This window comes from Myotis lucifugus, unplaced genomic scaffold, assembly GCF_000147115.1.
Source record: "Myotis lucifugus unplaced genomic scaffold, Myoluc2.0 scaffold_50, whole genome shotgun sequence".
Classification (NCBI taxonomy): Eukaryota; Metazoa; Chordata; class Mammalia; order Chiroptera; family Vespertilionidae; genus Myotis; species Myotis lucifugus.
The window spans coordinates 6,044,077-6,062,406 of record NW_005871098.1 but is presented as its reverse complement, the minus strand read 5'-3'; the positions used below and the strand labels follow the sequence as shown (position 1 = coordinate 6,062,406).

Here is an 18,330-nt window from a genome sequence, read left to right as displayed (position 1 = left end):
CCGGCACTGGCTTCCCTCTGCACCTGGACCAGGGCTTGCTTTCCTCGCAGCCGCCTGCAGGCATCCGGGACCTGGACTTGCTTCCCTCCAGCTGCCTGCCAGAACCCATGACCTGGGCTTCACTCTGCCTGCCGCAGGCACCAGGGAGCCAGGCTTTACTCCAGCCTCAGCTTCATCCAGAAGGACGTCTGGTCTAATTAGCATAGTATCCTTTTATTATTATAGATGATCATATTTTACAGAAAAATTAAATTAAATGTACACACTTTTCAAAAACATAAAATTGAAATCAAGGCATCTGTCACATTTATATGCTGAAACAAAGTCCTGGTTTTCGGAATCCCACAGTCAATCATGATTCTGGTCCAGGGCCACCTGTCCATGATTTCCAATAGTTGCAGATCTTGTCGGTAGTTGAACAAAATCTTCTTTACATGTGACAATCGTTTCCACATAAAACCCTTACAGGGGCTCAGTTACTTCATTCCTCAGCTTTAATTTATTACTTGGCTCAGGGCTTTTATATGTCGAGACATTTTTTTTGTTCTACTTCATCACCTTGGTTGCAGGTTCCCCAGCCCTGGTCATGGTGCCTGCAGGAGGCAACCTATCAATATTTCTCCCTCACATTGATGTGGTCAGCTCTCTTGTGGAGCAGAATTTGAGTTCTGGGCTCCCTCCACCCTGTCTTGGTTTGGCTGGTCCTCTTCTCTTCTCCTTGGCACAAATTGACCTTTCTTGACCAGGCAGGAAAAGTGGCTTTACTTAAGTCCGGATAATGCCGAGACAGAGAGATAATAGTAGAGCTTGTATATGCTTGGCTCCAGTCAACATGACAAATAAGACAGGGGAAGAGCAGTGGCTTGAACAGCTGGTGTAACCAGATCTGGAACTTATTTGGGTAGAGGGAGGAGTTGAATGACTCGTCAACCAATGAATGTCTTATCAGGTTGCAAACTCTTCCAAGCTTGAAAGACCACATCTGGTCTTGCAAACAGTGGACACTCAAATATATATATTTCTTCAATATATGGATAAAACTAAACACCTTGAAAATTTCATCCAAGCACTGCTAAGTAGTTCTCTCGACACACCCAAAATGATATTATGATTTAGGCTTCTGAGGGTGATGATTCTATTTCTCTATCAGGTTACACATCCACAGATTTACACAGATCTAAGTATGTAGAAAGAAATACTTATCTTTTTTAAAATTTTTATTCTTTATTAAGGTATTACATATGTCTCCTTTTCCCCTCATTGCCCCCCCCCCCCCAGCACATGCCCTCACCCCTCCTTGTGTCTGGGTCCATTGGTTATGCTTATATGTATGCATACAAGCCCTTTGGTTGATCTCTACCACCTCCCCCCACCCCATAGTTTTGAACAAATTTGTAATTATAGTGTTCATAGATATTTGTTTCTGGATTTTTTTCCATAAAAAATAATAAATAAGATCCTTTTCACATTGGTACATTGTCTTCATAAATAGTCTTTCAGAAAGCTACCAAGCACTTCATTGGATACATTACGCTGTCAGATAAACTTAGCCAATCTCTTGTTAACTGTTTTCTTTACTAGTAGTTTTTCCATACTATTTTCTAATTTTCCTTTACTATAGGTTATGCTGCAATTGACAACTTTACAATACAGTTTGATGGTTAATCCTGGAACCACACTGTATGTTGTTACACATTTCCAAAGTGTATTTTTCTTTTCTAAGAAAATATTTCTTAGAATAATTTGTTCTTTTAAAAATATTTTTTTACAGTTAAATACTATGAAAACACTAAAAGATAAATAACTTGTACATAGTACCTAATTAAAGACTAAATCTCAGAAATTTCTTTTTCCTCTGGTCCAACTTCATTGCTGAAGCAATAGATAACATTAGGCAGAAGACAGTCCATACATCATCATCACCATCATATTAAAACTAGAGGCCCTGTGTACAAAATTTGTGCACTGAAGGGGGGGTCCCTCAGCCTGGCCTGTGCCCTCTCGCAGTCTGGGACCCCTCAGGGGATGACCGCCTGCTGGCATAGGCCTGATCGCAGGGCCTAAGCTGGCAGGTAGACATCCTCTCAGTCCAGGACCCCTCGCTCCTTACCACCCAGCTCACTGCTCCATAGCGCTGCCTTGGATGCGGGAGTGCACTGACCACCAGGGGGCAGCTCCTGCGTTAAGCGTCTGCCCCCTGGTGACCAGTGTGCATCATAGCGACTGGTCATTCTGGTGGTTCCAACATAAGGGTAGCTTAGGCTTTTAGTATATAGATTATCTTCCTTATCAGCAAACCAGTCATGCATTATTAGGACCACAAAAGCAAAGTGTGACAATGAGATGTGCACCTGGGAAGAGTAAATGCAAAAATAGATGGCAACACCAACTCATTGTGATTTAAGTAATTGTAAATTTAATGTATGCTCCACACTGCCTGACACTTGGGATGTGGTGAATTATGAATAAACAAAGTGTCATGCTTGATTTGTCAAGAAACTGGTCAACTCTTACGCTCCTGTTGAAATAAACATTAATATTATTTTTTTAAATATAGTTTTATTGATTTCAGAGAGGGAGAGAGAGAGAAACATCAATGAGAGAAAATCATTGATCGGCTGCCTCCTGCACGCCCCCTACTGGGGATCAAGCTGGCAACCCAGGCATGTGCTCTGGACAGGAATTAAACCCAAAACCCTTCAATCCGTAGACCGATACTCTATCCACTGAGCCAAACTGGCTAGGGCTAATCAAACTCTTATCTATTCAAGGCTCTTGTCTGTTTTGCTCCTCTTCAGTTCTTAATGGTGACCCTGCTCTTGGACTTTTTTTCATACTGGTTCAACAAGTCCAAGCAGGTTTTGCCTCAAGGGCTCCTGGGCCAGAGTCCTCTAACAACTCACCCATCCCACCAAGTTTCTGACCATTCACCGTAGCTGCAATCACTCAGATCAAGTCAGCAATTCAGGGGCATAGGGTTGAGAAAAGCAGCTTGTGGCTGACCTGAGGCAAAAATGGCAGATGAACATAGTTGGGACAACAGCCACTGGGTGAGGTGAACACATGTACTGGACACTCCTGTGTGGAGAAGTCTCTGTTACGCATGGGGAAAAACAAAAAGAAAATGAAGTCCTCTTACAATTGTCCTCAAAAAGCTTGCGGTCCTGTTTAGGAGTTGAGTCCATACACAGTGCCAAAATTGCTGTGAATGATGGGGCGATACCTTAAAAATTGTGACGAGTACACCAGTGGTGCTGAGAGAGCAATGGGAATGACGGCCTCCAGAAGAACAATTCCGCAAAGCAATGTAAGATGCTTCTTCCCCCATAGCTAGTTCCCACCAGTTGGGGAGGCAAGTGATACTGAGGTAAAAGTTATAATATAAGGCAGTGTTATGTATAATTGTGTGTCAAGGGAGTGAAAAAGAAAGAACAACCTGAATGTAGGGGAAAGAAGGGAGAGATTAATGAAGGCTGACAACGGAGTATGGAGGGCAGTTATGAGCAGGGTTCAAACAAAGAGAGAGCCGTGGTGAAGGAACAGGCCAAATAGGCTTTGATCCGAGTTTGGAGCTGATGAAGGACACATTTGTGTAAGAATCAAGGTCGAAAAGCTAGGAGATGGCAGTTTGTTGGGAGACTTTGGGGTTAGATTAATAGCTTTGACCTTTATTTTTGTGGGCAGTTGCTAAAAACTTGAGAGCCAAGAGATGACATCATGAAAACAGGAGGCCAGAAATGACTGGAAGCAGAACAACCAGTTAGGAGGCCACTGCAGCACTTTCAGATAAAGTCCTGTAGGGGGAGGAGGGACAGCAGGGTTGAATTTGAGGGAAACCAGAAGAAAATATCCACAGCACTTACCTGATTGGATGTGGACAGAGAGGGAGGAGGGATGCTTTCAGTAGGAAGTGTGTTGAGGGGAAATTTTGGAAGTAGTCATGAACTTCCAGTGGAAAATCTTTGCAAGTGGAGAGAAAGATTTACATATGGGCAGGAGTGTCTTCTGAATTATCTTATAAGCGCTATGGAGCTTCTCTATGAGATAGGCAGGCAATAGATATCACACTGATTTAAAATGACAATAACAGGGAGAAACTTCTGGCTCACACATGCTGGGAGAGTAGAAAAAAGCAATCTGATCTAGGATTATGAACCTTGGGCTGAATCCCAGGTGGTTTTTTTTTGGTTTTTTTTTTCAAATTCATTGTACTTACTTGGACAAAATACTTTAAAATCCATTGGGCCAGTTTCCGTATCTATAAAATGGGGATACATAATATATTATCTATTCTTTGGGGTCTTACATCACAGCCATTATTTGTTGAGTGCTTTAGTATGTAACAGAATTTGTGTTAAAAACTTTATTTGCATTTTCTTATTTAATCTGTAGACTGTCCATTTTGTATTTAAAAAATTCCTAAATTTAGTGGCTTACAACTATCCATTTTATTTGCTCACAGGTCTACAATCTGGGCTGGGCTAGCCTCTGGTTCTTTTACTGTCACTGATGTGTTTGCAGTCAACTGGTGGGCTGGCTGGGGGCTGGGTGCAGCTCAGATTTGGGATGGCTGGACTTCTCCCTCTCTTCACATATCTCAGAGCCTCACTTTCTCTCTCTCCATGTGCTTTCTCCAGTAATTGGACTTCTTACCTAATGGCTTAAGACTTCTAAGTAGAAACTTCCACACTTTCTCAAGGGTTAGGTGGGGAACTAGCACAGTTCCACTGCTGCATTTTCCTGGCAAAGGCAAGTCACTGGCTCAGTCCAGATTTAAGTGGAAGGGTCTCCACGAAGGTGTGACTAACAGGAGGGTGGTCCATTGAAGGGCAACGAAGTCACAGACTACCCGATATTATCTCCAATTCATAAATAAGTAATCTGTGATTTAAGGAGGATTAGTTACTTGACAATGCAGAGATTAGAGCAGTGATGGCGAACCTATGACACACGTGTCAGAGGTGACACGCGAACTCATTTTTTTTGGTTGATTTTTCTTTGTTAAATGGCATTTAAATATATAAAATAAATATCAAAAATATAAGTCTTTGTTTTACTATGGTTGCAAATATCAAAAAATTTCTATATGTGACACGGCACCAGAGTTAAGTTAGGGTTTTTCAAAATGCTGATACGCTGAGCTCAAAAGGTTCGCCATCACTGGATTAGAGCTAGGTACTTCAAAGCTTGTGTTCTAAATCATGGGTCAACAGATAAAATTTGTACAAAGCATACTTCCTTTTAATGTGTTTTGCACTAACAATTTTTGTTTTTTTGTTTTTTACAAATTGAAGGCAAGACCTTCCACCAACAAAAAGATTACACTTGTGTTATTGTGATACGTGCTTTATTGTGGTGGTCTGGAATTCAACCTGCAATATCTCAGAGGAATGCCTGTGTAGTGTTTAGATCTAGAATCCTATGAGGATTGGACATACTTTCCAAAGAAGGAAATGCAGGCTATGTATCTGCTATACCATGCTGCTTCATATGGGCAGTACCTGATACATACAAGGCACATGTAAATGTTATTTAACCTGAAGCAATTTGAAGGATGAAGGATTCAAGCAAATCTCTTTAACCACTTACTATCACATCTTATAGGCTGTTTGGGAACTGAGAGTTTTCTCTTTGAGTTATTCTGCTATTCAGTTTTCCTTTCAGGTATTTGCTCCTCTATCCTCCACTATTTCTTGAAGCTTAGCAAGAAATGAAGGCAACATCCTTACTCACCCAATCCCAACCCTGATTCTCACTGCAGGATTAGCTTCATGGCTCCCTCAGCATTTCCTTCTCTTGTAACAGCCAGGTACTCTTTACAAAGCAGGGTCTTCCTTCTTGGGTGACAACCTTCCTGGAGTAGGGCTAGCCTCAAGTTTCCATCCTCTAATCATGAGGATGGCCTTGTGGCTTCTGAATTAGTAACCATATGGTCTCTGTCACTTCCTGTAGTTTTATAAATAAAATTGTCAAAATTGGGGGCTTCTGAAGATAGCTTTTACAAATATGCTATTTCCTATGGAGTGACTTTTGGTGGTTTCCCCTTTCCCTATGTGGGTCCTGTGGGAACAGGACTTGCTGTATGGGAAACCCAAGATTCCAGTCTCCTGAAAAGAGTCATGTTCTGCTTAACTTTGAAGGTGATCCACATGGCTGTCTTTCCCTAAGGCAGCCCTGATTTTTTTTTTTAATCCTCACCTGAGGGCATGCTTATTGATCTTAGAGAGAGGTGGGGGGGAGGGGAAGAGAGGAGAGAGAGAAAAGAAGAAGAGAGAGAAGAGAGAGAGAACCTTGATCAGCTGCCTTCTGAATGTGCCCTGTCTGGGGATGAACTGGCAAACTAGGTATGTGCCCTGCCCATGAATCCATCAGCCAGGGCAGCCTGATCTTTACCACTTTGTGGGGAGTCTGGAATCAGAGTATACCAGCAAGAACAGATAATGGGGGGAGGGGGAAGGTGGTTCACTTTGGTGGGCTCTGCTCTATTTTGGGGGCAGTGACGGGCAGCAGCCATTGAGGGAGTGGCCCCAAATACTCCTACCTTTTTCAAGGCAAAATTATAGGGTGGCCTTATCTTTCCTGTAAATTGTTTCTTCAAGACAATTTTAGATTTTAATTTTGACTTCTTTTCACCCTTATAAAAATGTTGAGGCACAATACTTACACTTAATACAATTCTATTTTATTTAACAAACAGATATGTAGGTGGGCTGGGTCCTGTTCAAAGTGCTTTACATATATTGCGTTTTTTGACTTATTTTATAAACTTTGATATGAATCAAATGGGGCGGGTTAGGGGTATTTTGAAGCAAGACTTACCTCGTAGCCACTCTCCGCTCCCCCCAATGGAGAGAGGAGAGATGGAATTGAACTTCTCCGGAGGGCAAGGCCGCCTACTACTTCTCCCAGCTGTCTAGCCAGGCTAGATCTAGGGGTAGGGGGCTCCACCCTCGCCCAGATCCAGTCGTGGGAGGGTGAGTGGCTTTTTCCGGGTCACTGGCGCACCCTCTTTACTCCCAGCCACCTGCTTGGGTTCCATCCCGGTTCCAGGCTCTCTGGTGGGCGTCAGGGACATTCCAATCCTCCCACCACCAGCGCGGATGTGGCGGGGGAGGGGACGACTGCTCTCCCATTCCAGCACCCGGCTTTGAGTAAATTTCTTCTCCATCTCTAGTGACCTGAGTTCCCCCCGAGAGGAAACTAAGGATTGAAGAGTGGGCTGAAGGTTGTTTGTTTACAACGCGCCTGTTGGTGGAGCCGCATCCCTAACGAGGGGCACTTTCTGGGCACCCTCTGCGCTCCAGCAGACAACTGAAAGCCAAACAACCCAGATGCCTCCTCGCCAGACCAAATATGGTCACAAGCAGCCTCCTGTGTGAAGGCTGGCCTTGGTGTCTCCGCGTGCAGGGGCGCACCCGGTCCCGCCCTCGGGCAGAACCCTGGATTAGTGCGGCGCTCCCGTCGCTCCCGGCCTCAGCACCGGGCGCGAAGGGAGGGCGCGGCGCCAAGGACCCGCCCTTCCTCCGCCAGGGCCCCTCACCCGCGAGCCCTCCGCCGCCCCAGGCCTTGGTTTCGGTCCACAAGCCCTTGATTAAACAGGCCCAGGTCACTTTCCCTTTGATCCGCCCCAAGTCCGCGGTAAACTCAAAGGAATGCACTTCCAGAGCTCCGCGGGAGAGGTCCGCGCGACCAAGAGTGGGTGGGGGGCAACATTCTTCACTTAGCCTGCAAAGTACCCATCACACCCAAGGTTTCCTGGAGCCGGAGTGAGGGTGGAAGGAGGAGGAGGAGTAGGAAGGAGTAGGAAGGAGGAGGAGGAGGAGGAGGAGGAGGAGGAGGAGGAGGAGGAGGAGGAGGGACAAGCGGGGGCAGGCAGGCTCTGGACTTGCAATCATGCATAATTCAACAGCTCAACTTTCGGGCCCGCCTCTTTCCTGGGAGTGGGAGTTTGCTCCAAACTTTGTTTATGGGACAGTCGGAGAGCCGCGGCGGCCGCGCTGTCTGCTTCTCCTCCTCTTTCAAGAGCGCTAAGGCCTGAGACCAGATTGGGGGATGTGAAAGCCGAAGCTCCTCGACTGCCAGGTACCGAGGCCGGTCGGGATTTGCCAACCGGGCTCCGGCTCCAATCCTGCAAGATCGGGACGCACCCCGAGCGACCCAGGCCCGACGGCTGCCCCGCACGCCCAGACTTGGCTTCGCTGCGCGCCCAGGTAGTGCCCGCTGGAGCGCGCCCGCGCACCACTCCAGGGTGCCCGGCTCCTCGGGCTTCCGGGGTCGAGATGTGGAGTTGGCTTGGGTTGAGATTCCTTTGGGGGCTGCCTGCCCTGTAGAGCTGCGACCTGTTCTTTGCCACCAACAGTTCAGCAACGTCCGGAGTGCAGTTTCCTCCCCCCCTCTCCCCGCTCTTCCTTCTCTCAGTAACTTCTTTGCTCCAAGAAAGTTTCATAATTCTGGAGGCCAGGAGGGACTCCTCCCCCATGCGGCTGGTCTCCTGGCTGAGTGTCTGGGATCTCGAGTCGGATACGTATCTGTATCTTTTTCTTTTCTCTCCATTTTCTCCCCGTATCTCCTACTCCGACTTTAAATAAAAGGCTGATCTGACCTTTTTCCTTGTAGAAGATGAATCCGGCCTCAGCGCCCCATCCGCTCCCACCGCCCGGGCAGCAAGTGATCCATGTCACGCCGGACCTAGACACGGACCTCGAAGCCCTCTTCAACTCGGTCATGAACCCCAAGCCCAGCTCGTGGCGGAAGAAGATCCTGCCCGAATCGTTCTTCAAAGAGCCTGACTCCGGCTCGCACTCGCGCCAGTCCAGCACCGACTCTTCCGGCGGCCACCCGGGGCCCCGGCTGGCCGGCGGCGCCCAGCATGTCCGCTCGCACTCGTCGCCCGCGTCCCTGCAGCTGGGCACGGGCGCGGGCGCAGCGATCAGCGCAGCGCAGCAGCACGCGCACCTCCGCCAGCAATCCTACGACGTGACTGACGAGTTGCCGCTCCCCCCGGGCTGGGAGATGACCTTCACGACCACTGGCCAGAGATACTTCCTCAAGTAAGTCAGCCTGGAGCGGGGGAAGGGGGGAGGGGGCAGAGAGTCACGATACCGAGGTGCGCGCGCACGTGTGTGTGTGTGTGTGTGTGTGTGATGGTGTGTCTTTCCAGGGTTCTTTCCCAAATATTGTGAAGTTGGAAGTAAGGAGTGGATCCCTGGATATTGGAATTGTAAGGAAACAGAAGCAGAGACTCTGGTGATGTTCTTCCAAGGCATTCCAGGACATTCAGGACATGGAAACGCTTAGAGATAGGAGACATAAAAGTAGTTTTGGGAGGATTCTCATGAAACACTTAGGGACTTTGCCCTGAATCTGGAGTATTGATACAAACTCCTGGGCACAAACCCTTACCCCATCCCTGTCCATTCTAAGTCAGATACCTGGTCCATTGAGATGTGACACCAAAAACATGTGAGAAAAGTTCTGAGACTGGAGGAGAAGAGGGACTCTCGGTGGTCTGCAGTCTCTCTATTCTGGGGAAAAGCTGGAAAAGTGAACACTGCCTGGTAGGCCATACCTCCCAGCTGGGTGATGTAATGACCACACAGCACAGTGATGTAATTAGCAACTGCTGGTGAAGTAGTTGTGGTCTGGACAAATGCATTGTGTGGAAATTGGGTCAGGAGTTGTATTATGTCATACTTGGTAACCTAAAATACCATCGAATCAGGAGCCTACTTTGTCATTCTTCCCTTCACGTTGTTCCGGCTTTCTGATGTAATGAATTTTACATTAGATTCATGTTAGAGACTGTACAGGAAAATAGGTTCACAGATATAAAGAAAATTGTTCAATTGTGGTACCCTAAGATAATTATATTCCAGAGGAGAAACCAAGTTGGAACTTAAAAGGTAACCTGTGAGGTCTTGGAGGCTCAGGCTATCCATAGGCCCTAGATGGAAGTTGTGCCAACTGGACCACTTGGTTCAGGAGTGTCTGCACCAGCCAGCTGTTCACAGCCACTGAGGGAAACTTCTCTTCGAAGAACTTGCCTTTAGAGTTTGTTTATTTAAAGTCCATGTTTCTTTAAGGGTGCAGCCTTTGTTTGAAAGTTAAGACATTAGATGCTATTTTAAAAATATAATCAGTCCTTTCTTTGGCGTTAATATTTGATACTTTGATTGCTATCGGAGGGCCCTGATAAAAAATATACAGTAATGGACGAAGTTTATTATAACCAGCACTTTGACTCACACTGGTGACCAAGGATTTCTTCCTCATCCCAAGCTGTTGGACATCTTGTGCAAGAGGAGTTCTTTATTTTATTTCTGGGGTTGGTGCAATGCTGGGAAGCACTTGTCTTGGAACAGACTTGATGGCCATTTTATCCCACCACTGGTCTTCTCCCTGTTTTTAAGTGACAGTGTGGACATGTACTCAGTCCTATGAGTTTTAAATGGCTGGTGGAATTCCAGTGTGTGATGTAATAACATGACATTTTCTTAAATGTGATGATGGTGTTCTGAAGGATGACATTAGTTTCTATAGTTAATAAAGGTCCAAAATAACTAGCCTTTTGTATTAATGGTAAATGCAGTTTTGAATATTTTATTGTGAATTTTCTAGAAATGGACTTGGAAAGAAATAAAACTGAAAAAGACATAATAATTTACAGTAATTTGGGGGGATCATTTTTGGGCCCAAATGATTTTTAAACTGTTTATGAATATACACAGAAAAGTATATAAGAAATAAGAGCTGGGCTTACCCATTATCTGAGGAAAGATAGGAAAAAAACAACAACCCTCAAATAAAAGCAAAACAAAATAATTCCCTTTTATACACATTTTGAATGATTGGAATAGCTCAGAACTATCTTTGTGAAACGTGGGTAATAGTGGAAGTTGGCCTGAGTTTAGAGAAAAAGTTGCCCTGATCCCTCTGCCCATCTCCCCAACTACAACTACTCCCCAACCCAAAGCAAAGTGCGTCTTCATTTTACTGGATCCTCAGTGAAAATAACAGCTGAAAAAATAAATAGGATAGCCTGAACTGATGTTATCCCTGGAAATTTTTTGGCCAAGTAGCTAAAGGAATTAAATTAAGTCATCATGACTATTGTCTTTTAAAAAATATATATTTTTATTGATTTGGGAGAGGGAGAGATATAGAAACATCAATGATGAGAGAGAATCATTGATCAGCTGCCTCCTGCACGCCCCACACTGGGGACTGAGCCCGAAACCGGGCATGTGCCCTGACCAGGAATCGAACGCTCAACCACTGAGCCATGCCGGGCTTTTTTTTTTTTTTTTTTTTTTTTTTTTTTTAATATATTTTTATTGATTTCAGGAAGGAAGGGGGAGGGAGAGAGAGATAGAAACATCAGTAAGAGAGAATCATTGATTGGCTGCCTCTGCACGTGCCCTGACCGGGAATCGAACAGTGACCTCCTGGTTGAAGCTCTACCACTGAGCCAAGCCAGCAGGGCATGACTATTGTCTTTTGAGATTAGCAATCTGCCCAAAGTTCTCTGAAGTTCTTTTTTTTTTTTTAACTGAGGAAGGGAGAGGGAGAGAGATGCATCCTGCAGTGGGAGATGTATCACTGGGGAACCTGCAATCGAGGTACATGTCCTTGACTGGGAATCGAACCTGAAAGCCTTCAGTCTGAGGGCTGGCGCTCTAATCACTGAGCAACTGGCCAGGTCTCTCTGAGTTTCTATCGGAACTTTAAGTTGGAGTAAGGTAAATGTAATATGTTACACTTTGTTGCACAACCTCAAAAGGCACTGTATTACGGTGGAATAAATAGAAGTGCGAAAAATGCTGGCAACTGACCCTGGTTTAATTTTCATAAAATCTGCTCATTACTTTGCTCCAACATTTGTGAAACGGGGCTAGCAGTAGAATTCTAGGTCAGGGGGCTAGGGCTTCATAAATCAGAAATGAATAACTTTTTTTCTAAAAAAACTGAGTTCAGAAAAGGGTAATTTTTTACTTTGGGAAAGTCATGTGGTCATTTACTGGTGGACCCTGGATTGGACCTCTAATCTGTTGCCCTCTGTTTATTGAACACTTTTCCATTTTCCCCACCCACCTTTATCCCCGCTCACTTCACCAGCTGAACAATGAGCTTTATGGACGACAAAGCCTGGACATCTAAGATACTTTAAAGAGCTTTTTGTCATTTTTTCAGGGAAGGTTGTTCCTAGATATATGATGTAATCACTTTCTGGTAACCTCTTAAAGGGCACCTTTTCTAAGCATTCACCCCTTTCCTTTGCTGCTCAGGCATTCCTTTAGGGTAGCACAGTGGTCGGCAAACTCATTAGTCAACAGAGCCGAATACCAACAGTACAATGACTGAAATTTCTTTTGAGAGCCAAATTTTTTAAACTTAAACTATATAGGTAGGTATATTGTTATTAACTTAATTAGGGTACTCCTAAGGCTTAGGAAGAGCCACACTCAAGGGGCCAAAGAGCCGCATGTGGCTCGTGAGCCGCAGTTTGCCGACCATGGGGGTAGCATATAACCATAAAGGATCAAATGTTAAAACACATGGCCTCTGAAAATGACTGCATTGTTCCTGCTGTCCTCTAAAGATCATAAATCAGGCTGGATGTGTGTGTAGGTATTGGGCTCTTAGCAACCTGGCACATCACTGACTTTGAACATTGATCACATTAAAATAAAATAAAAATTTTCTGGTTATAAATGGAATATATGTTTATTGTACATAAACCAGAAAGTAAAGATATAAAGAACGATATGGCTTCAATAGAACTTTCAAACCTTGCAGAAAATTTTTATTTGAATAATCTTATATAATAAAAGCCTAATATACTAAGTTTCCAGTCATTCGTTTGTCTGCTCGACCGCTCGACCAGTCATGACGCACACTGACCACCAGAGGGCAGATGCTCTGACCTGTAGGTTAGCTTGCTGCTGGGGTCTGGCTGATCAGGACTGGGTGAGACTGGTGGGACACGCCCTGGAGCCCACCCATGGTCCCTCCCCAGCCCCGATCATGCACCTGTGGGGTCCCTTGGCCTGGCCTGTGGGGGGGATCAAGCCGAAACTGGCTCTCTGACATCCCCTGAGGGGTCCCAGATTGCGAGAGGGCGCAGGCCAGGCCGAGGGAGCCCACCGGTACAGGAATCTGTGCACCGGGCCTCTAGTATTCTATAAGAAAAAATATTTTATCCCCACTCCTAAATATAATTCCAATTATAATATTTGCCTGACATTCCCAATTTTTAGTAATAATTTTCATGGTTTGCCTTTTTTGACATATGTGGTAGAAAATTATTTTTGTCAATGTGATTTATGCACTTGGCAACATATTCAATAAAACAGAAGGACTTTTGTTGAAAAATAATGGTTTCCTTTACCTCCTTAAACCTCACAAAGAAAACCATTTAATTTTTTAAATATTTCTGTATTTAATTCTAAAGTTATTACCTTCTTAACTTTATTTATTTATTTATTTATTTTAATATATTTTTTTATTGATTTCAGAGAGGAAGGGAGAGGGAGAGAGAGAGATAGAAACTCAACTAATGGGGATTGAGCAGGGAAGGACTCGAACGGTGACCTGGTTCAAGGTGACCTAGATGTTCAAATACTGAGCCACACTGGCCAGCCTGTGTCACCTTTTAGTTTCTTCATATTTGTACCTTGACTTTCTTAAACATTTTTTTTCTGGTATTTCTAATTGTCTTTTTATGTTTGTATATTATTTGCCTTTATTATGATCTCAAAATTGTCTAGACTCTTAGTGCCATCACTTCTATCAAGCCTTCTTTCCCTAAGCTTATGCCCAGATTCCTTTATCTTTCTGAGCCATTCTGGATTCTGATTTCTGTATAGGCCTATGACAGAGTTGTCATTTTGGGACTTCTTTGTACTTCTCTTCCTGGCTGGAAGTGCTGTTTGCCATGTCTTCCTCTTTTTGGTTTATGCCTTCATTTTGCTGGAGCACTTGCTTGAGTAACTTCTTTTTTTTCTTTTTTTGTTAATCTTTACCCGAGGATATTTTTCCATTGATTTTTAAAGAGAGTGGAATGGAGGGGGAGAGACAGAGAGAAACATCAATGTGAGAGAGACACATGGATTGGCTGCCTCCTGCATGCGCCTTGACCAAGGTCAGGATGGTCATCCTGCAACTGAGGTACGTGCCCTTGACGAGAATTGAACTTGAGACCCTTCAGTTCACAGGCTGGTGCTCCATCCACTAAGCCAAACTGGCTAGGCTGAGGCTTTTTGTCATTCAGAAAATACTGCCTGCTGCCTTAGTTTCTTTGTCTGTAAAATGTCACCTATTTTGTGACATTTTGGAAGATTAGATAACATTTGAAGTGGCTGGCACATAGTAGACTTTCAGTACAACTTTCTTCTTTCCTCCCCTTGCCTTTCTCCCCACACACATACTTTGTCTACTTGGCCAAAATCGGATGGCAGTGGAATAAGCTGATTTTGACTCTGAATGACAACCTGGATCTGGGATTCAAATCCAGTTTTTAAAATTTAAAATAAGGACTAACAGTCACTTTTCCTGTTAAGGAACCTAAATAGGAATGCCCATTATGAGTGCCTTTTGCTTTGGCATCTTGGACAGAGAATACCCAACCCCTTCTGAGGGGGTGTACTTTTTATTTTTTGGAATCTGGTTTATAACTACTAGTTGGGCTAATTTTATATGGGATGGAGGGAAGGAGGATGGGATGGAGAAATGGAGAGTTGAAGAGGGGAGGTAATTGACATTTGTTGATGATCTGCTTTATGTCAGACAAGGCAGGGAGCTGAATCGGTGCTTTCCAGAGACAGCACCAGAATCAGCCATGGAACACATTCCTGACACGTGTATCAAACCTTTTTTCCATAATCCTAGGTGCTTTCGTATATATTTTTTCTTTTAACCTCATAGTGACCCTGTGAACAGGTACCTATTATTATCTCATTTACTGTTGAGGAAATTGAGGCTCACTGAGGTTGAATAAATGGCCTAGGATCTCATAATAGATGATTGGCAGAGATGGGATTAGAATTGTGATTCTAAAACCTGTGCTCCTGCCCTTATATTGTGTTGCCTCATGCCAATTACATGTCCATAATTAGGCCCTGCAATTAGGTATCCTTGGTGACAGATAACTCTAGTGGTGGATGAAGCATTAGAGTTTGCTTCTGAACTGAGTCTGGGTGATCGAATTTGGAACTCTTGGTGCTGGAGAGGGAGAGGTGATGAAATGAACAAACCAGACATGGATAGTATGCCTCCTTATTGATATCTGGATCCGGTACACTGCTGAGGACTTGTTGAGAGGGTTAATTAGATAATGTTGGTAAAGTGTATTCGAGGAGAAACAGAGCCAGGTTACTTCTTATTGCTTTTATGCCCGGCTAGCATGGCTCAGTGGTGGAGCGTTGACCTATGAACCAGGAGGTCATGGTTCGATTCCCGGTCAGGGCACATGCTCGGATTGCAGGCTTGATCCCCAGTGTGGGGTCTGCAGGAGGCAGCCAATCAATGATTCTCTCTCATCATTGATGTTTCTATCTCTATCTCCCTCTCCCTTCCTCTCTGAAATCAATAAAAAAAATATATTTTTGTTATATTTATGTTTCTTTTTAAATTGTCAGGGGTGGGGTCATAAAAATGGCAAGAGAAAACGAAAAATCATTGGAGTGGTAGATTTGGGGTCTAGGGCCATCTTAGCCATAGCTCAGTAACTGAAGGCTGGAGCTTATGTAACCAAAGTGTTTTTCTTGTATTGGATTATTTTCTTTAGAAATGAACTGACACAGTAATTGCTAAAATCTTAACCAAGAATTCTCCATAAAATTCATCTCAAGAAGTTGGCTTATGGCAAGTCTCAGGTCATATGGACTTCTTGCAGCTTATCCTTTATCTGTGTGCTCTCTTTCCTAGAGTTCTAGCTTTTATTTAACATTCCATCTAGGCATAGCAGACAGTAAGTAGGAAGGGAAAAGATGATGTTCACTCCTGTGTTGCTGTTAGATGAAGTGAGGTCTGGATATATATGCAATGCTTATTGCTGTGCCTGGCAGGTAAGCTCTGTCGAAAGTTTGTTACTGTTACATTCCCAATTGAGAAGGTCCTGCGATCTCCCAGGACCTTTCCTTTGTGGCGCCTAAAGAACCAATAGCTGTTTCAGCATTTACAAGGAAAAATCATTGAACTACTGCTGTGTCCCTGTGTTGCGGTGTGTCTTGGAGGGAGAAATGTGTGCCTGATTTCCGGACCTCAGGCAGCTGACAGTCTAGCTGGGGAGACCAGGATAACACAGAGAAAAGCAGCCTAACTAGCTGCCTTCCGACTTATGTGGTGTTTGAGCCTAGAGCAGCTGCTCTCCCTGTGCTGGAAACTCTTGTGAGGTGTGCCATGATAAGGCAGTCTTTTCTATTTTGGCTGCAGGTCTGAAATTGGCAGCTGAACTGAAAGTCTTTTCGTTTCTCTCATTGGCTCTGCTCCTTCTGGCCTCGGAAACTTGGCACAAGCTGTTACCTGTGCCTGGAACATTATTTCCCTGCTTTTTGCCTGGTTAACTCCTACGCTACCTTCAGGCATCAGCACAGATGCTGCCCGTGCAGGAGGTCCTTCCTGACTCAGCCTCTTTGCTGGTGCTGGTTTAGATGCTCCTGCTCTATGCTCCCAGAGCCCTCTGTGTCTCCCCAGCCATAGTATTACTGCTATATTACTATTTAATTATTTCTCTTTTTTTCTACTCTAACCTCCATGAGGGCAAGAATGATGTTTGCCTTGCTTTTCATTGTATAACCTGAGCACAGTGCCTGGCACATAGGTAGGTGCTAGATAATGAAGGAATCCTGTCCTATTTTCTTTTTAATATATTTTATTGATTTTTTACAGAGAGGAAGGGAGAGAGATAGAGAGTTAGAAACATCGATGAGAGAGAAACATTGATCAGCTGCCTCCTGCACATCTCCCACTGGGGATGTGCCCGCAACCCAGGTACATGCCCTTGACCGGAATCGAACCTGGGACCCTTCAGTCTGCAGGCCGACGCTCCATCCACTGAGCCAAACCGGCTTCGGCCTGTCCTATTTTCTTTTAGCCATTTGCACTGCAAGCTGGCATCTCATAGGAATCTGCCATGTTCTGAAATGTAATTCCATCATGTCTATGTCCCTTGGAGTGAAGGCTTAGAAATGTATCTCCACATACTACATGCAGTGGACAGGGTGATGGGTGAAGGGTGGATGGGTGTGAAGAGATGTCTCTGTAAAGGTGGTTGGACATAAATGGAACCTTGAAAAATGGAAAGAATGTGGTAGGTGGACAAAGAGGTGTTCCAGGAAAAAGGGGATAGGAAGAGAAATGCAAAAGCAGAAATGCTAAGGATGTGTTTTCAGTTAGTTTTGCTTTTATTTTTCTATTTCTTTTAGTTTGTTTTGCTTTTAAATATATTTTCATTGATTTCAGAGAGAAAGGGAGAGGGAGAGCGGGATAGAAACATCAATGATGAGAGAGAATCATGGATCGGTTACCTACTGGGGATTAAACCTGCAACCCGGGCATGTGCCCTGACTGGAGTCGAATGGTGACTTCCTGGTTCATAGGTTGACGCTTAACCACTGAGTCACACCGGCTGTGCAAGGGTGTTGTTTTGAGGCCAGAAGAACATGGCCTGACTTGGTTGGTAGGTGACTGTGCATTCCATTGAGGTTCTAGAACCTCAGTGTGTTCTGGGAAAAGAACGAAAGGACTAGGAGAGGTGGGGTTCAATTCCATATCCTCAGGTGAGGATGAACAGCAACAACAAAAAACTAGCCTGGCTGCTGTGGCTCAGTGGTTGAATGTTGATTTATGAACCAGGAGGTCACTGTTCAATTCTTGGTCAGGGCACATGCCTGGGTTGTGGGTTTGGTCCCCAACGGAGACTGTGCAGGAGGCAGCCGATCAACGAGTCTCTCTCATCATTGATGTTTCTCTTTCTCTTCCTCTCCCTTCTCCTCTGAAATCAATAAAAAAACCTCAAACTGATCCCCTATTGATGGACATCTAGACTGTTTTTGACTCTCTCTCTCTCTCTTTTTTTTTTTTTTAAAATAAGAGAACATTTACTTGTAAAATAAGTGGGCTTAGGAAACAAGTTATAGAGGTAAAGGAAGGGCCCTAGAAGTGAGGGGAAGAAGGGAGGAGAGAAGGCAAAGGAAAAGGTAAAGGCTCCGGAATGGTCCTGAGGGAGAGCCCTGACTTTCTCTTTTTAACTATAAAAATAGTATATGCTCAAACACTACTGGAGGGAGGAAAATGGAAAATAAATTCTTCTGATGTTCCCTGGATTCCTAT

General features: G+C 44.4%; 1 protein-coding gene across 1 annotated transcript in view; it reads left to right on the top strand.

The window, feature by feature from the left end:
• Window positions 1-7,980: 7,980 nt before the first annotated feature.
• WWTR1 (WW domain containing transcription regulator 1) overlaps window positions 7,981-18,330 on the top strand; it is a 168,237-nt gene continuing 157,887 nt past the window's right edge. Inside the window, exons 1-2 of the mRNA XM_023753771.1 lie at window positions 7,981-8,210; window positions 8,617-9,050. Coding sequence (XP_023609539.1) covers window positions 8,620-9,050 — 431 coding nt within the window. The 5' untranslated portion in view covers window positions 7,981-8,210; window positions 8,617-8,619. The remainder of the gene's footprint in view (window positions 8,211-8,616; window positions 9,051-18,330) is intronic.